General features: G+C 31.3%; 1 protein-coding gene across 2 annotated transcripts in view; it reads left to right on the top strand.

Annotated features, from left to right (window-relative positions):
* LOC134715500 (uncharacterized) overlaps positions 1-15,929 on the top strand; it is a 60,498-nt gene extending 44,569 nt beyond the window's left edge. For both annotated transcript variants that reach the window (XM_063577704.1, XM_063577703.1), the window contains exons 11-15: positions 230-386; positions 2,659-2,722; positions 5,393-5,521; positions 7,635-7,733; positions 10,218-15,929. In XM_063577704.1, the coding sequence (XP_063433774.1) occupies positions 230-386; positions 2,659-2,722; positions 5,393-5,521; positions 7,635-7,733; positions 10,218-10,433 (665 nt within the window). In that variant the 3' untranslated portion in view covers positions 10,434-15,929. The remainder of the gene's footprint in view (positions 1-229; positions 387-2,658; positions 2,723-5,392; positions 5,522-7,634; positions 7,734-10,217) is intronic.
* The last annotated feature ends 257 nt before the right edge of the window (positions 15,930-16,186 follow it).

Here is a 16,186-nt window from a genome sequence, read left to right on the forward strand (position 1 = left end):
TCAGGGTTCAACCTCTGCGGTCGTATAAAGCTACGCCCTGCGGAGCATCTGGTTACCTTTCATAAAGTTATACAAACAAGAAGGTCCAAATTCAAATAACAAAATAAGTACAAAGATACTAAAAAAAAAAGCATACAGTTATACAGATTTTGAAACATCTATTATAACATTCAATAAAAACAATAGACTGATAACGTCCTGAAATTAAAAAGAACCTTTTCAATTATAGAGGAGGAAGAGATAGACAGTGATACTAATATGCAAATAAACAGTGGACCAAACTCATCTGATACTGAAAACCGACTCAGTGACTCTGAAGATGTACTATCTAGTAGTCCTTCACCAAATTATAACTCCTTGGAACCATCAGCAAAGGAGATAGCAAGGTACTTCTTTATCATAATTCATGTAGGGCTTTTGCCACTGAGTGACATAAAAATACTGATTGTCTGTCCGTCTGTCTAATCTTGTAGGCCCCTTAATGGTAACAATCTTGTAAAATTTTAATGAAATTTATATCCTTCTAATCACTTATTATGCCCCTATTTAGGGGCATTCTGTTTTTAGGTATGTGTGTCCGTTTGTTCTTTTTGGCCATCCGTCTGTCTGTCCCGCCTCAGGTTAAAGTTTTTGGTCAAGGTAGTTTTTGATGAAACTGAAGTCCAATGAATTTGAAACTTAGTACACATTTTCTATATGATATAATCTGTCAAATTGTAATGCCAAATTTGAGTTTTGACAACAATTTCACAGTCCACTGAACATAGAAAATGATAGTGCAAGTGGGGCATCTGTGTACTATGTACCCATACTTATTTTCTTAACGCATTTCAGATGATAAAAATAATTAAAAGAATAAGTTTCTCTCTAAAAACTTGTAGTGTGTGTGAAATAGACAAAGCAGCTGTTCTCATCACTGGGTAGAATTCATAATTTTCTTTTTGTATTGAATGGGAAAATTTCATGAGGAATTTATTTTTAAAGGAAACTTGTACTTCAGGACAGGAAAATAAATTGTTGTGAACCAATAGGTCATTTGATACAGCAAATTTTAAACCATGGTAATTCTTGATAATGAATCCTATCTTAGGTTTAAATAAATGTTAATAAAAAAAAAATAATAGTCTGATTAATTTTTATATGACCACTGCAAAATTTATTGCAGTCATATAATGGTATCACGTTGTTTTCGTCGTCAGCGTCGTCCGAAGATAACGTAGCTGGTTTACGGATAATAACTTTAGTATTAGCTAATAGAAATCAATAAAATTTCAATGCAATGTTTATAACCACAAAAGGAAGGTTTGGATTGATTTTTGGGGTTATGGTCCCATCGGTTTAGGAATTAGGGGCCCAAAACATACATTTATCTAGTTTCAGGACAATAAGTTGTGTATAAGTATTTCAATTACTCTGAAACTGTACCAAAATGTTCATACCATTAAGTAGAAGGTTGGGATTTATTTTAAGGGTTATGGGGCAAATAGTCTAGGATTTAAGGGCCAAAAAAGGGTAAAAAAAACAATCATTTTCGTGACAATAACTTATGTTTAACTGTATGGATCTCTCTGACATTGTACCACAAGGTTTAATGTAATGAAGGGAAGGCTTGGTGTCAGTTTGGGGTTAATATCCCGGAACATTTAGGAATAAGGGGCCAAAAGAAGCATTTTTCTAGTTTACAGACAGTAACTTGTGTTTAAGTGTATGGATCTCTCTGAAATTATACTACAAGGTTTCTTACTAAAAAGAAAGGCTGGAATTGAGTTTTGGGTTCTTGTTCTGAGGGGGTTTTAATAAGTGAGGGGCCAAAAAAGGGGGCCAAATAACCATTTTTGTAGTTTTCAATCAATAACTTGAGTTTAAGTGTATAAATCTCTCTGAAAGTATACCACAAGTTTTTATACTACAAAGGGATGGTTATATGGGTAACCGATCAAATCATTAAGCAATAAGGGGCAAAAAGGTGGGGAGAACAAGGGGGTTTTCTGGTTAAAGGACAATTTTGGCAATTTAAATGAAGTGTAAGGGAGGTAATCCAATTCCAATTAAAATTCAAAGAATACTGTTAAAATATAGTTAATATGATTACCTCCCTTACACTGCTTGAAAAATATGTTAAATGAAAGTTATAATTGTCTTGAGATGTGTAGCTGTAAATTTATTTTTTAAAGTTACTGTTAATTAATATAAATTTTAACCATGACTGAGTTATTTTATATTTTAATACTTTATGATGTATTTAAATGAGAAGTTATTGTTGCCAACTTAATTAGAAATTTTAATTGAGATTATTTTTGGAATAAGGGATTGGGGGTGGTGAAAAAAAGGGAGGGCAGGGGGTAAAAATTTTCTCATTTCTGATTTCAGAATTTTTCTTCAAAAATTTTTTTTTAGGGGATTTATATTCAACAGCATAGTGTATTGCTCAAAAGCAAAACAATATCTTTTAAAGTTCATTAGAACACATTCATTCTGTGTCAAAAACCTTTGCTGTGTCAACTATTTAATCACAATCCAAATTCAGAGCTGTATCAAGCTTGAATGTTGTGTCCATACTTGCCCCAACTGTTCAGGGTTTCACCTCTGCGGTAGTATAAAGCTGAGCCCTGCCGAGCATCTGGTTTAATGTATATAATCATTTATATCCTATTGCAGAATAAGAAAAATGACAGAGAAACAGTCAAAACTGGTGGAATTTGTCAAGTCAGAAGAAATGAAGGTAGGTAAAGTCACAGCTTCTATTGAACAAGTTAGATAAGCTGTCTCACAGCTTCCATGGATCTTTCTGTGGAAGAGGGAGCATTAGGTTTTATCCCTGTGCATCTGTATAACCCAAAAAAGTAACGTTCAGTTCTCTAACTTTGTTTGCCTCAACCTAATGTTACAAAACTTATACACAATGCTTATTACCACCAAATACAGACCAAGTTTGAATTTGGGTGGCATCACTGTTGATCTTCTCGAGTAATGTCCCTTTATAAATAATTCAATTTTTGATATTATGGGTCTTCAGATTGGCTGACAGTGTTTTGTTTATCATCCCAAGGACATAATTGTGTCATGTGACATCAACATTTATTCATGGTTTACTGAGTCTTAAAACGAAATTTAGAATTAAATGATGAGGAATAATTGTAAAAAAAATTCTGTCTATTCGAAATAACATAAAAAAAATGTTGTGTGTTATTCAGTGTGCACCACATTTTTATACGACCGCAAATTTTGAAAAAATTTTCGTCGTATATTGCTATCATGTTGGCGTCGTCGTCGTCGTCGTCGTCGTCCGAATACTTTTAGTTTTCGCACTCTAACTTTAGTAAAAGTGAATAGAAATCTATGAAATTTTAACACAAGGTTTATGACCATAAAAGGAAGGCTGGTATTGATTTTGGGAGTTTTGGTCCCAACATTTTAGGAATTAGGGGCCAAAAAGGGCCCAAATAAGCATTTTCTTGGTTTTCGCACTATAACTTTAGTTTAAGTTAATAGAAATCTATGAAATTTTGACACAAGGTTTATGACCACAAAAGAAAGGTTGGGATTGATTTTGGGAGTTTTGGTTTCAACAGTTTAGGAATTAGGGGCCAAAAAAGGGCCCAAATAAGCATTATTCTTGGTTTTCGCACCATAGCGTTAGTATAAGTAAATAGAAATCTATGAAATTTAAACACAAGGTTTATGACTATAAAAGGAAGGTTGGTATTGATTTTGGGAGTTTTGGTCCCAACAGTTAAGGAAAAAGGGGCCCAAAGGGTCCAAAATTAAATTTTGTTTGATTTCATCAAAATTGAATAATTGGGGTTCTTTAATATGCCGAATCTAACTGTGTATGTAGATTCTTAATTTTTGGTCCCGTTTTCAAATTGGTCTACATTAAGGTCCAAAGGGTCCAAAATTAAACTTAGTTTGATTTTAACAAAAATTGAAACCTTTGGGTTCTTTGATATGCTGAATCTAAAAATGTACTTAGATTTTTGATTATTGGCCCAGTTTCTAAGTTGGCCCAAATCGAGGTCCAAAATTAAACATTGTTTGATTTCATCAAAAATTGAATAATTGGGGTTCTTTGATATGCCAAATCTAACTGTGTATGTAGATTCTTAATTTTAGGTCCAGTTTTAAAATTGGTCTAAATTAAAGTGCAAAGGGTCCAAAATTAAACTAAGTTTGATTTTAACAAAAATTAAATTCTTGTGCCTCTTTGATATGCTGAATCTAAACATGTACTCAGATTTTTGATTATGGGCCCAGTTTTCAAGTTGGTCCAAATCAGGATCTAAAATTATTATATTAAGTATTGTGCAATAGCAAGTCTTTTCAATTGCACAGTATTGTGCAATGGCAAGAAATATCTAATTTCACAATATTGTGAAATAGCAAATTTTTTTTTAATTAAGAGTTATCTTTCTTTGTCCAGTATAGTAAGCAAGAAATATCTGCAAGAATTTTTTTTAATTGGAGTTATCTTTCTTTGTCCAGAATCAACTTAAATCTTTGTTATATACAATATACAATGTATATTCACTTTTTACTACCAACTGGTAAATTTAAATAATCTTTACCATTCAGTGATAACAAGCAGTTTTTTTTACATCTTAATATTTTATGATGTATTTAAATGAGTAGTAATTGTTGCAAACTCCATTAGAATATTTTAATTGAAATTAGTTTTGGAATAAGGGAAAGGGGGATGTGATTAAAAAATTGGGTTCAATTTTTCTCATTTGAATAAAAAGAAAATTTCTTCAAACATTTTTTTGAGAGGATTAATATTCAACAGCATAGTGAATTGCTCTAAGAGAAAACAAAAATTTTAAGTTCATTTGAATACATTCATTCTGTGTCAGAAACCTATGCTGTGTCAACTATTTAATCACAATCCAAATTTAGAGGGGAATCCAGCTTGAATTTTGTGTCCATACTTGCCCCAACCGTTCAGGGTTCAACCTCTGCGGTCGTATAAAGCTACGCCCTGCGGAGCATCTGGTTCATTTTATCTTCATAGACATAAAAAAAAATATTACAGTCATTCCTTAAATGGAAAAAATTGCTAAATTATCTGTATATTTTCAAACATACACATTCTTTGTTTATTTTATATTCATCAATCATCTACTGGCCTTTCAATAATGTCCTTTTCTAATGGTCCAGAAAAATTAGTTAAAATATCAGAACAGGTTTGGCTAGCAATCATTTTTTAAAACAGAATATTTCAGATATTAATGAAATCATGTTTGATGCTCTACAGTTGCTAATTTTTCATTTAGTAAATAATCAGAAGAAAATGACTAGAATATAAATTTGAGGCTGTACAGTTATTTTTACTTGTATTAACTAATAAGAAAGCATGTTTAGTGAATTAACTTTGTTTTGCAATTTAAAATTTCAGAATTATCTATTGGATATTTTTCATGAAAGAAGAAAGAGTGAATTACATCAAAAGTTTATTCATGGCACAGTGAAGGAGAAAAATAGTTTGCGGTATGCAGGGTTTGGTCCAATTTACAATGAAGAACAGGTATGCTATGGTACCAAAAAATAGAAAACAAAATATGATAATGTATAGCTGACTTTGTGGTAAGGGCTTTGCTCAATACTGAGGGCCATACAGTGACCTGAAATGTTTACTTTCTGTGTCATTTGATCATTTGTGGAGAGTTGTCTCAATGGCAATCATACCATATCTTCTTTTTATATTTTGGGGGAAGTGGTTAGGTGCCCTCAAACATGTCACTTTCAGTATTTGTATGTCCCAGGTCAGCCTGTTTAATTGGTTAGTGTTTGTAACTGTATATTATACTGGTTTTGGCCTTTGGTTTTTTGTACTAAAATTTGGTTGTTGTTTTTCTCTTTTGAATTGTTTTACATTTGAACCGGATTTTTGTGACAAAACGTTGGTTATTGATTTGGGGATGCTCGGTGGGCGGCCAGGCAGGCGGGCGGCAATGAAATGTTGTCCGTGCATTAACTCATGAACTGTTCCACCAAAGCTTTTAAAATTTTAATGTATTGTTACTGACAACTAAATGAAGGTCAAGTTCAATAATGGCGATTTTGACTCTTACCGTTCAGGAGTTATGGTTCTTGAAAGATTGAAAAATGGCTTTTTCAGTCGTGTCCGTGCATTTTCTCATGAACCATTCAACCAAAGCTTCCCAAATTTTAATATGTTGTTACTGGTGACAAAATGGAGGTCAAGTTCAATAATGACGATTTTGACTTTTACCGTTCAGGAGTTATGGTTCTTGAAAGATTGATAAATGGTGTTTCCAGTTGTGTCCGTGCATTTTCTCATGAACCATTCAACCAAAGCTTTTCAAATTTTAATATGATGTTACTGATGACAAAATAGAGGTCAAGTTCAATAATGAAGATTACCGTTCAGGAGTTATGGTTCTTGAAAGATCGTAAAATGGTGTTTCCATTCACCTTGTTGCATTTACTCACGAACCATTCAATCTAAGCTTTTCAAATTTTAATATGTTGATACTGATGACAAAATAAAGGTCAAATTTGATATTGACGATTTTCACTTTCACCAATCATTAGTAATGGTTCTTGTGATATTGCCAGGACACAAATAAATGTTAATAAATCAGGTTTGCTGTTGTTGTGACAGCCTCTTGTGTTTGGTTGGGGTCTTTTAGAGCTTGAGGAAAATCTGTATTTAAGGGCATACGATACAGTTACAGGGAAGGTAATGACGTTGCTAACGTAATTTTATATTTTCGCAACTTCAAACTGTGACATATTGGGAAAAGATGCATTTTTCGACCGATTTTTATCATTCAAACTGATTTAATTTGAAAACGAGTTCATGGACCCCTATTTTTCCAAACGGCATTTTGTTTCATTTTGCAGGGAGATTATGTGACCCAAATTTTATAAAACTGTAAATAGAGGATTTTTTTTAATTTTGATAAACATGCAGTAAAAAATGACGTGACTTCCTCAATTCATGAACATTTGATAAATATGAGTTATTTCTGAAAAAAAAAATGCACATTTTTTTAGGATATTTATAAAATACAGAAATTACTGATTAATTAACGAAAAAAAAATTGTGTTTATCTTTTATGACAAAAAAATTATGTCTTTCTTTCGAAAAGAAATTACGGCCACAATTCTGAATTTTGAGCAAATATACAAAATTTCGACCTCATTTTACTCAAAAAATAGCACATGAAGGTATATTTTTTATTACATATTTGATTTAATCAGGTAAAAAATAGCCTATATGCAAATTTTCACAAACTTGTAAATACAGGATCAAAACTGTATCGTATGCCCTTAATAGATATCACAAGAATTTAATTTTTGAATTTATCAGTTTATATTTAATATTGAATACAAATATCATAATAACATGGATTAGTCAAAATTATTAGTTTTGAAATTGATAAGCACCCCCACTACAATTTCAATAACAAACATGGCTGGAAATAAACAGACCTCCTTAATACAATTGTTTTCTTTTCTTATTTCTTTCTTATTGTACTCTATAGTGCAGTCTGACAGGTTCAATTTAGGAGAATAAAAGGGTGAACCATACAAGCCTTTATTCAGTATATAAATTTGATGAACAGTTTGAAGTATCTTTAATAACAAATTATAACATATTTGTATTTCAGGAAGAAGAAATTGTAGAAATATTGAAAGATTGGCTTTATGAATTACCAAAGAAAGATATCCCAGATATTTCTTATGTTCTAGATGTTTGGATACCTGAGGTAAGATATCCCTGATATTTCCCATGTTCTAGATATTTGGACATCTGAGGTAGGATATCCCTGATATTTCCTATGTTCTAGATGTTTGGACATCTGAGGTAAGATATACTTGTTATTTTTTTATGTTCTAGATGTTTGGATACCTGAGGTAAGATATCCCTGATATTTCCTATGTTCTAGATGTTTGGACATCTGAGGTAAGATATCCCTGATATTTCCTTTGTTCTAGATGTTTGGACATTTGAGGTAAGATATACTTGTTATTTTTTTATGTTCTAGATGTTTGGACATCTGAGGTAAGATATCCCTGATATTTCCTTTGTTCTAGATGTTTGGACATTTGAGGTAAGATATACTTGATATTTCCCATGTTCTGGATGTTTGGACATCTGAGGTTAAGGTACTTGATATTTCCTATGTTCTAGATGTTTTGACATCTGAGGTAACATATACTTGATATTTCATATGTTCTAGATGTTTGGACATCTGAGGTAAGATATCTCTGATATTTCCTATGTTCTAGATGTTTGGACATCTGAGGTAAGATTTCCCTGATATTTCCCATGTTCTGGATGTTTGGACATCTGAGGTTAAGGTACTTGATATTTCCTATGTTCTAGATGTTTTGACATCTGAGGTAACATATACTTGATATTTCATATGTTCTAGATGTTTGGACATCTGAGGTAAGATATCTCTGATATATCCTATGTTCTAGATGTTTGGACATCTGAGGTAAGATTTCCCTGATATTTCCTATGTTCTAGATGTTTGGACATCTGAGGTAAGATATCTCTGATATTTCCTATGTTCTAGATGTTTGGACATCTGAGGTAAGATATCCCTGATATTTCCTATGTTCTAGATGTTTGAACATCTGAGGTAAGATATACTTGATATTTCCTATGTTCTAGATGTTTGGACATCTGAGGTAAGATATACTTGATATTTCCTATGTTCTAGATGTTTGGATATCTGAGGTAAGATATACTGGATAATTCCTATGCTCTGGATGTTTCGGATACCTTAGGTTAGGTATCTGATAATTTCTATGTCCAGAAGTTTTGCATACATGAGGTAAGATGTACTTAATATTTCATATGCTCTTGGATGTTTTGGATACCTTAGGTTAGATATCTGAATATTTCTATGGCCTGAAGTTTGGATACCTGAGGTAAGATATCCTTGATATTTCCCTTGTTCTAGATGTTTGGACATCTGAGGTAAGATATCCCTGATGATTCCCATGTTCTGGATGTTTACTTATGTAAGATGTACTGGATATTTCCCATGTTCTAGATGTTTGGACATCTGAGGTAAAATATCATTGTTATTTCCTATGTACTGGATGTTTAAATTCCTGAGGTAAAATATCCTTGATATTTACAACACACTTTTATTTTTTATACTAAGACCAATCATTTAATTCAAATATTGTGCTTAAATGAAATGCCTTTGACAATTCTATATATTGAATTGGTATGTTTAGCAGGGATTATGAACCAGTTCCAAAAAGAAGCAATATCTAAAAAATATTCCAAAAATCCAGAAACTAGTTGTAGAAATATAAGCTGACCTTAACTTTCAACACTGCCTTACTTTCAAAGTAAGCTAAATGACGTTAAAAATTTGTAAGGGTTCCGCAAAACCCAGTGTCTCACCTACTTTTGCTGAAAATCGCAGGCTCAACAAAAATGAAGAAAAAAATTAATAAAAATATTCCTCTTGATACTATCTTTTGATTGTAAACAGCTTCTGTCCAAGTTTGGTAAAAATCTTAGGATAGTTTGTGAATCTAATAAATATTTTGAAAACTTAACTGCAGAGTGAATGTGTTGTTTCCAGGCAGAAAATCTAAGTTCATTTAAAAGTAAAATACAGAAAAAATGGAGTCATCTTTTTACAAAATTTACTTCTGGATACTATCTTATGATCATAAATAAGCTTCTGTCCAAGTTCGGTACAAACCAAAGATAGTTTAAGAAAGTTATTAAAGTTCTAAAAACTTTAACCACATAGTGAATGTAATGTTTCCCCGCAGAAAAACAAAGTCCATTTATAAATAAAATACAGAAAAAATGGAATTTAAATTTTTTAAATTTACTTCAGGATACTACTATCTTATGTCCAAGTTTGGTAGAAATCCAGTATATTTTAAGAAAGTTATTAAAATTTCAAAAACTTTAACCACAGAGTGAATATTTGTGGATGCCACCGACGAAGACACTGATGACGATGGAATGTAGGATCACTTAGTCTCGCTTTTTCGACTAAAGTCAAAGGCTCGACAAAAATCAGTCTTTATCAATTGTTTAAAGTAATAAAAAGTAAACCTGAAAGTTGTGAGTCAAAAGAATTGTACATAAAAAAACATATACATGATATATCCCAAAAGTTCTTAAAACATGCTGAATGATTTGATCTCAAAATCTTTTTTCCACTAAACTCTTATTTGATAATGAGTCATATATCTTTTATTTACAGGCAATTGTATATGCACTAATTAAAACGAAATCCTATGGCAGAACGAAAGCTAAAGAACAATTTTATAAAGGTGTTTATATGACAAAGAGTGAGAGAGAGAGACAACATCAATCGTTGATGGAGTTTCGTGGTTATACGGCTGAAGAAAAAGAAGAAGCTTTACAAAAGTCACAGCAAAGGATGGAAACCTTTAAATATAAATATGGTTTAACATAGAAACATTGAAACTAAGCTGTCTTTCCTATGTGAAAATTTATCAAATTATTATTGTGCATGGTTTACAGTATAGCTGACTCCAAACAATAAATCACATCATCACTGATAAATACAGAGATGTTCAGAGTGGGGAGGGATAAAAAAAATTAAGAATAACATACAACACAGTCATCTGTCCACATTATTTGGTGTATATTGGTATGAATTGATAGAGGATTTTGCATATTATGAGAAAGTCTAGAAATTTAATCAAGAAAAAAGCTGTAACTTTAGACCAGGAGATAATTTTTTTTAAATTTGATTGAAGACTTTTGGGATTTTAATTGTGTAGTCTATTAAAAAAACTCAATGTATTTCCATTTTTTATATCCTATTCCAGTATCAAAACCCAAAGGAGACGCTTTACTACTTTGCATTTGGAAACAGTGTCAAGGTAATAAAAAATGCTTTGGCACAAAGTTACACTTTCATAATCATATTAAATGATGACAATCATTACTGAATTATTTCTTGTAAAACTCATGTTTTTTTTGTTTTTTTTATCTTTACACAAAATTTTTCAACTAAAACAACAATCTTTGTTTATATTTGAATTGAAATACAGTTGATCTCTTGTTCTAAGCAGGGGTTGACTGGAAATTCAATTAGCTTTGAGATAAGTTATAAAGTTATGTTCCAGACCATATGAGTATTTGGACCCTATGCGTTCTAATATTCTAAACAATTGTCCTCCCACATTATGTTAATCTTCCGATATCGTCAATTTTAATGATCATGATTCAATTAATGTATTACTGATCGACATGCTAAAAACAAGATATTAACAGATTTAATTAGCATGAATTTTTGAAATAGTTTAAAAATAAAGTTTTTATTTTAATTACAATTGAACTTTTCCATATTAATTTGAGAGTTAAGTTATGTTGATCTGTTACCTGCATTTGTAACTTATAAACTTAAGCAACTTCTTAATGATATTAATCAGACTGTACGCGTGCGGTCCAACTGTATGAGTATTTTGAAAACTTTTTGTCCATCCCTCTGTGGGATTCGAACTCACACCTTTGATACACTACAGCACCAATCGCTTAGCGTCATGTCCAGCGCTCTAGACCACTTGACCACATCTGCTATATAAAAAATATAACTTCAATAGTCGTAGTGTTACCTTGTCACGGAAGGGAGAATCTAGAGATAGACATAAGACATGTGTTTAAGCGTATGAAGATGTTATATTGTTATTTTATACACAATGTATTTTTTATTTTTTTTCAATATATATTTATTAGTGTTGTCAAATCGTACACTTTTGCCTAACCGGTTACTTGGATAATTGTTTGACTGATTAACTGGTTAACCAGTAGTTTATGTTGATGTTTGAAGGCCTTATCTATAGTACTCTACACAGATATATAGAAGATGTGGTATGAGTGTTATATATATAATGTTACGGTCATCCAAGTCATACATTTAAGTTTTTATAATACGCTGAATTGAAGTTCAGTCTCCTTTGGTATTATAAGGCTTGTTTGTGAAGATTCCTGGAGAAGTTTGACTTTAAATAATCAAATTCACCGTATCAACTATGGGGTTTGTACTTAATTCAGATTGAAAAATTTAAAAACCGTCTTGATCTCGTAGAATTTTAATATGTCTGAAACTGATGATTCTTTCATTTTCTTTTGTTGTCTCTGAAAATAATGAGGAGTGTTTCAATTTGAAATGATTAAGCCAAAACTTGTTTCTCATATAGTTTTGCAATTCACCATTTTTGAGTTAGCATTTTGTTTAAAGTATGACAAAGCCTTGCACAACGGAGATTGCACATTCAGTTTTAGGTCTACACAATATAAGAACAAAAATGAAATAATAAAGTAAATTGTAAAACTTTATCGTATTACTGATTTTAAGTTACTGTTAACAAAACATATATACTAATTATGTTTCCTTAAGATCTTGCCCCGACCTGAGAGACAAGTTATAAGGTTTTTTTTGGGTTTTTTTTATTAACAATAGCAATCAATTTACTGGATAATTGATCTATCAAGTTAATTACCAGGTCGGCAATTTTTAAAGACAACATAACTATTTAATGATTTCATTACAAAATATCAAATCTATCAAAATTGAAAAAAAAGTCTGGTTAATCGGTAAGCGTTTTCTGGTATTTGGTATTTGGTCGTTCAAACGGTTAACCAGTTAACCGGTTGACTGTTGACAACACTAATATATACCCAGGTTAGTGTCTTCCTTCAGTGATTTTCTTTACCAAATCAATAACTTTATAAACATAGTCTGAGAGGTTCAATAATGTAAATATTCATACCCAGGTCCTCATCTCCCTTCAAATATCTCCTATATTTCTGATTTTGTATGATTCTGAAATCCATGAATTTAGTTGTAAACATTGTCTACTTTATTGCTTAGGGTTTTTTTTTCTAGAAAGAAGGCTATGGGAATAAGCTTAATCCAATTAATTAATTATTTTTTTTATTAAATCAACATGTTTACAGCTTAAAATAATACAAACAATTTTTGATGTCAAAATCAAAGAGGTATTATAATCATTTAAATGCAACTTTTCAGTTTTATTGGTTTGAAAGTTGTAATTATGGAAGTTAAGTACTAACTACAATTTTCTGCTACACTGGGTTTAAAAGAACATTATTTTCACATGACTCTTTTCATACGACTGCAAAAATATTTTGGGATTGTATAATGGTATGATGTTGTCGTTGTCTGCGTCGTCTGAAGACATATTTGGTTTCAGGACAATAACTAGTTTATGTGAATGGATCTCTTTGAAATTTATTAAGAAGGTTCAATACCACAAAAGGAAGGTTGGGATTGATTTTGATAATGGTGGTCAAAACTGTTTAGAAATTAGGGGCCCAAAAAGGGCCCAAAACAAGCATTTTTTCTACTTTCAGGATAATACCTTGTGAATAAGTATTTCAATTGATCTATAATAGTACCACAATGTTTAGTACTACACATTGAAGGTTTGGATTAATTTGGGGGGTTATGGTGCCAAAAGTTTAGAAATTAAGGACCAAAAAGGGACCAAAAACAAGCATTTTTGTAGTTTCTGGACAATAACTTGTGTTTAATTTTATGGATCTCTCTGAAATTAAAATTATATTGAAATGGTTCCATACTACAATGGAAAGGATGGGATCGATTTTGGGGTTAATTGCTCCAAGGGGGATTCAAAAAGTTTGGTGGGGTTCCATATTTTTTCTTTCAAATTTCAAATTTTTGAAAAGTTTCAAGAAAAAGTTTTTAATTGCACAGTATTGCACAATAGTTTGTTAGGTCTTGACATTTGAATGGTGTCAGAAACCTATTTTATGTCAAAAATTTTATCAAAATATTAATTCAGACATTATCAAGCTTGAATATTGTGTCCAATCTTGCCCCAACTGTTCAGGGTTCAACCTCTGCCGCGTAACTGGCTGCGCTCTGTGAAGCATTTTATTGTCTGTTTGATTTATGAGATTCATGTAATTTCTTTGATTATTGTTCATTCTAAAGTTGTTAATTACAGAATAACTAATCGAAATATTCAAATAGAGAAAAATATTCAACGAGTGACCAAACATAACATTAATTCAGGAATCCACATAGCGCACAAGTTAATTATCAGTGTTGTTCAGTCACGAGTTGAATATTTTTTTGATATGTGAATTCTTTAATTAGTTATTCTTTTTATTACATTGGAAAATGGCTTTTTTTTTAAAGAAATTAATGTAAAACATGTAAGGAACTATATATTTTTTCTATGCATTCACAATTTGTTTTGATCCGCCGTTATTGACATCTTGACAACGCCTATTGTTGTATGATGTCAGAGAGTGAAATAACCATGTTTATTTCACATGTGAAATTATCGTTTTTTTTTATTTAACTGGGAAATCAATGTTATTCATTGCAACCAATGTAATAAATATCTTTCGTTAATCATTGTGTTCATTTGTCTTTGAAAAAACTAGTCACTGAATCTACTCCAATTTTGTGGGATTTCTTTATGCTATTTGATTGGACAATCCATATAAAATGTGCCATATTTTCCAAACCTGTTGTTTGAAAAAAAGCTTGTTGACCTATCATTTTTATGCCCCAGCTATGATAGTAGAGGGACATTATGTTATCTGGTCTGTTTGTTTGTCGGTCTGTTTGTATGTCCATCTGTCCCGCTTTAGGTTAAAGTTTTTGGTCAAGGTAATTTTTGATTAAGCTGAAGTCCAAACAACTTGAAACTTGGTGCACATTTCCTTATAATATAGGATTTCTGCCTGGAAGAGGAAACATGTTCTGTTATCACTGATATAGATTTTTAATGCCAACCTTAGATAGTAGAGGGGCATTTTGTTTTCTGGTCTGTGGGTCCCTTCGTCTGTCTGTCTGTTCGTCCGTTCGTTTATCTGTCTGTCCCGTTTCAGGTTCTTCTGTTATGATAGCATTTTTTCATAATTTTTTCTTCATCTAACCAAAAAAAGACTCATGCACCTATGTTTTAATTCGCTGTTTCAGAATCTAATGCAGTCTGGGTATTATTTTGAAAAGCGTTCACCAAAACATTGTTGTTGGTTTAAAACGGTATAAACAATGGAAATCCATTCAATGACACAACTATTTAGATTCTGAAAAGGTGAATTCCTGGGTCTGTTTATATATATAATTACTAAATACAGTGTACTAAATATCAACATCAGTTTATTAATGTATTGTCTGCCATGTTTTATATATGTTTGTTTATGTCCTCTTGTGCACTCTGGTGTCAGGATGAATAAAAATATCTTCCTTCCTTGAAGAATACCTTTAGGTCAGAAAATTACAATCATAGGTTGTTGACCACCTTCAATGAAAATAGAATGGCTTGTTGAAAAATTTGTTTGTGGTTTTATAAATCATGTTTGATAAGTGAAGTTTAAGGTTTTATGTTTAACACTACAGGGAGATAACTCGGTAAAATTCAGCTAAATGTTTTAATCACATTGTATTGTTAAGGAAATATTAAGCTTCTCAATGATCAAAAATAGTGTTTGTTAAACTGCTATATAACCAATGATTTTTTTCTTATAAAGACGTAGGTTCAAATTTTTTATATTTTTGTCAAGGGTTCCAATTTAACATTTTGTCAATTTTTTATGAAAATTAAACAAGCCAAATTAATATTAGTCGAAGTGTTGGGTACCATCTAAATACAGATAATATAGAAAAAAAATCTTTTATTGCCATAGAATTTATATACATATGTTCTTTACTTTCTTTATTTTACAATTTATTAATTGTTTTATTTGAATTGTGAATATGTAAGCATATGTTGATATATGCAAATTGTAATATAGAACTGAGGACATAATATGGATTTTTAAAATATTTTTTAGAAATTAATTTTTGGTTTATTGTTGTCTAAAACACACATCTGTTTATTAAATGTAACTAATAATAAATCTTTGTTCTGTTTAAATAATAAACAGTATGTGGAATTAATTTCGTTTGTTGTTTTTTTGGCCCCCCCCCCCCCATAACATAGTGGAGAGGGCATTAAATGTTACCTTTGTCCATCTCTATGTTGGTTTCTGTTCTCTAACTTGTGTTTTCCTCAACCTAATGTTATGAAACTTACATAAAAAAGAAGATGTGGTAAGATTGCCAATGAGACAACTATCCACAAAAGACCAAAATGACACATACTTTAACAACTATAGGTCACCGTACGGCCTTCAAGAATGAGCAAAGCCCATACC

This window comes from Mytilus trossulus, chromosome 4 (assembly GCF_036588685.1).
Source record: "Mytilus trossulus isolate FHL-02 chromosome 4, PNRI_Mtr1.1.1.hap1, whole genome shotgun sequence".
NCBI classification, from domain to species: Eukaryota; Metazoa; Mollusca; class Bivalvia; order Mytilida; family Mytilidae; genus Mytilus; species Mytilus trossulus.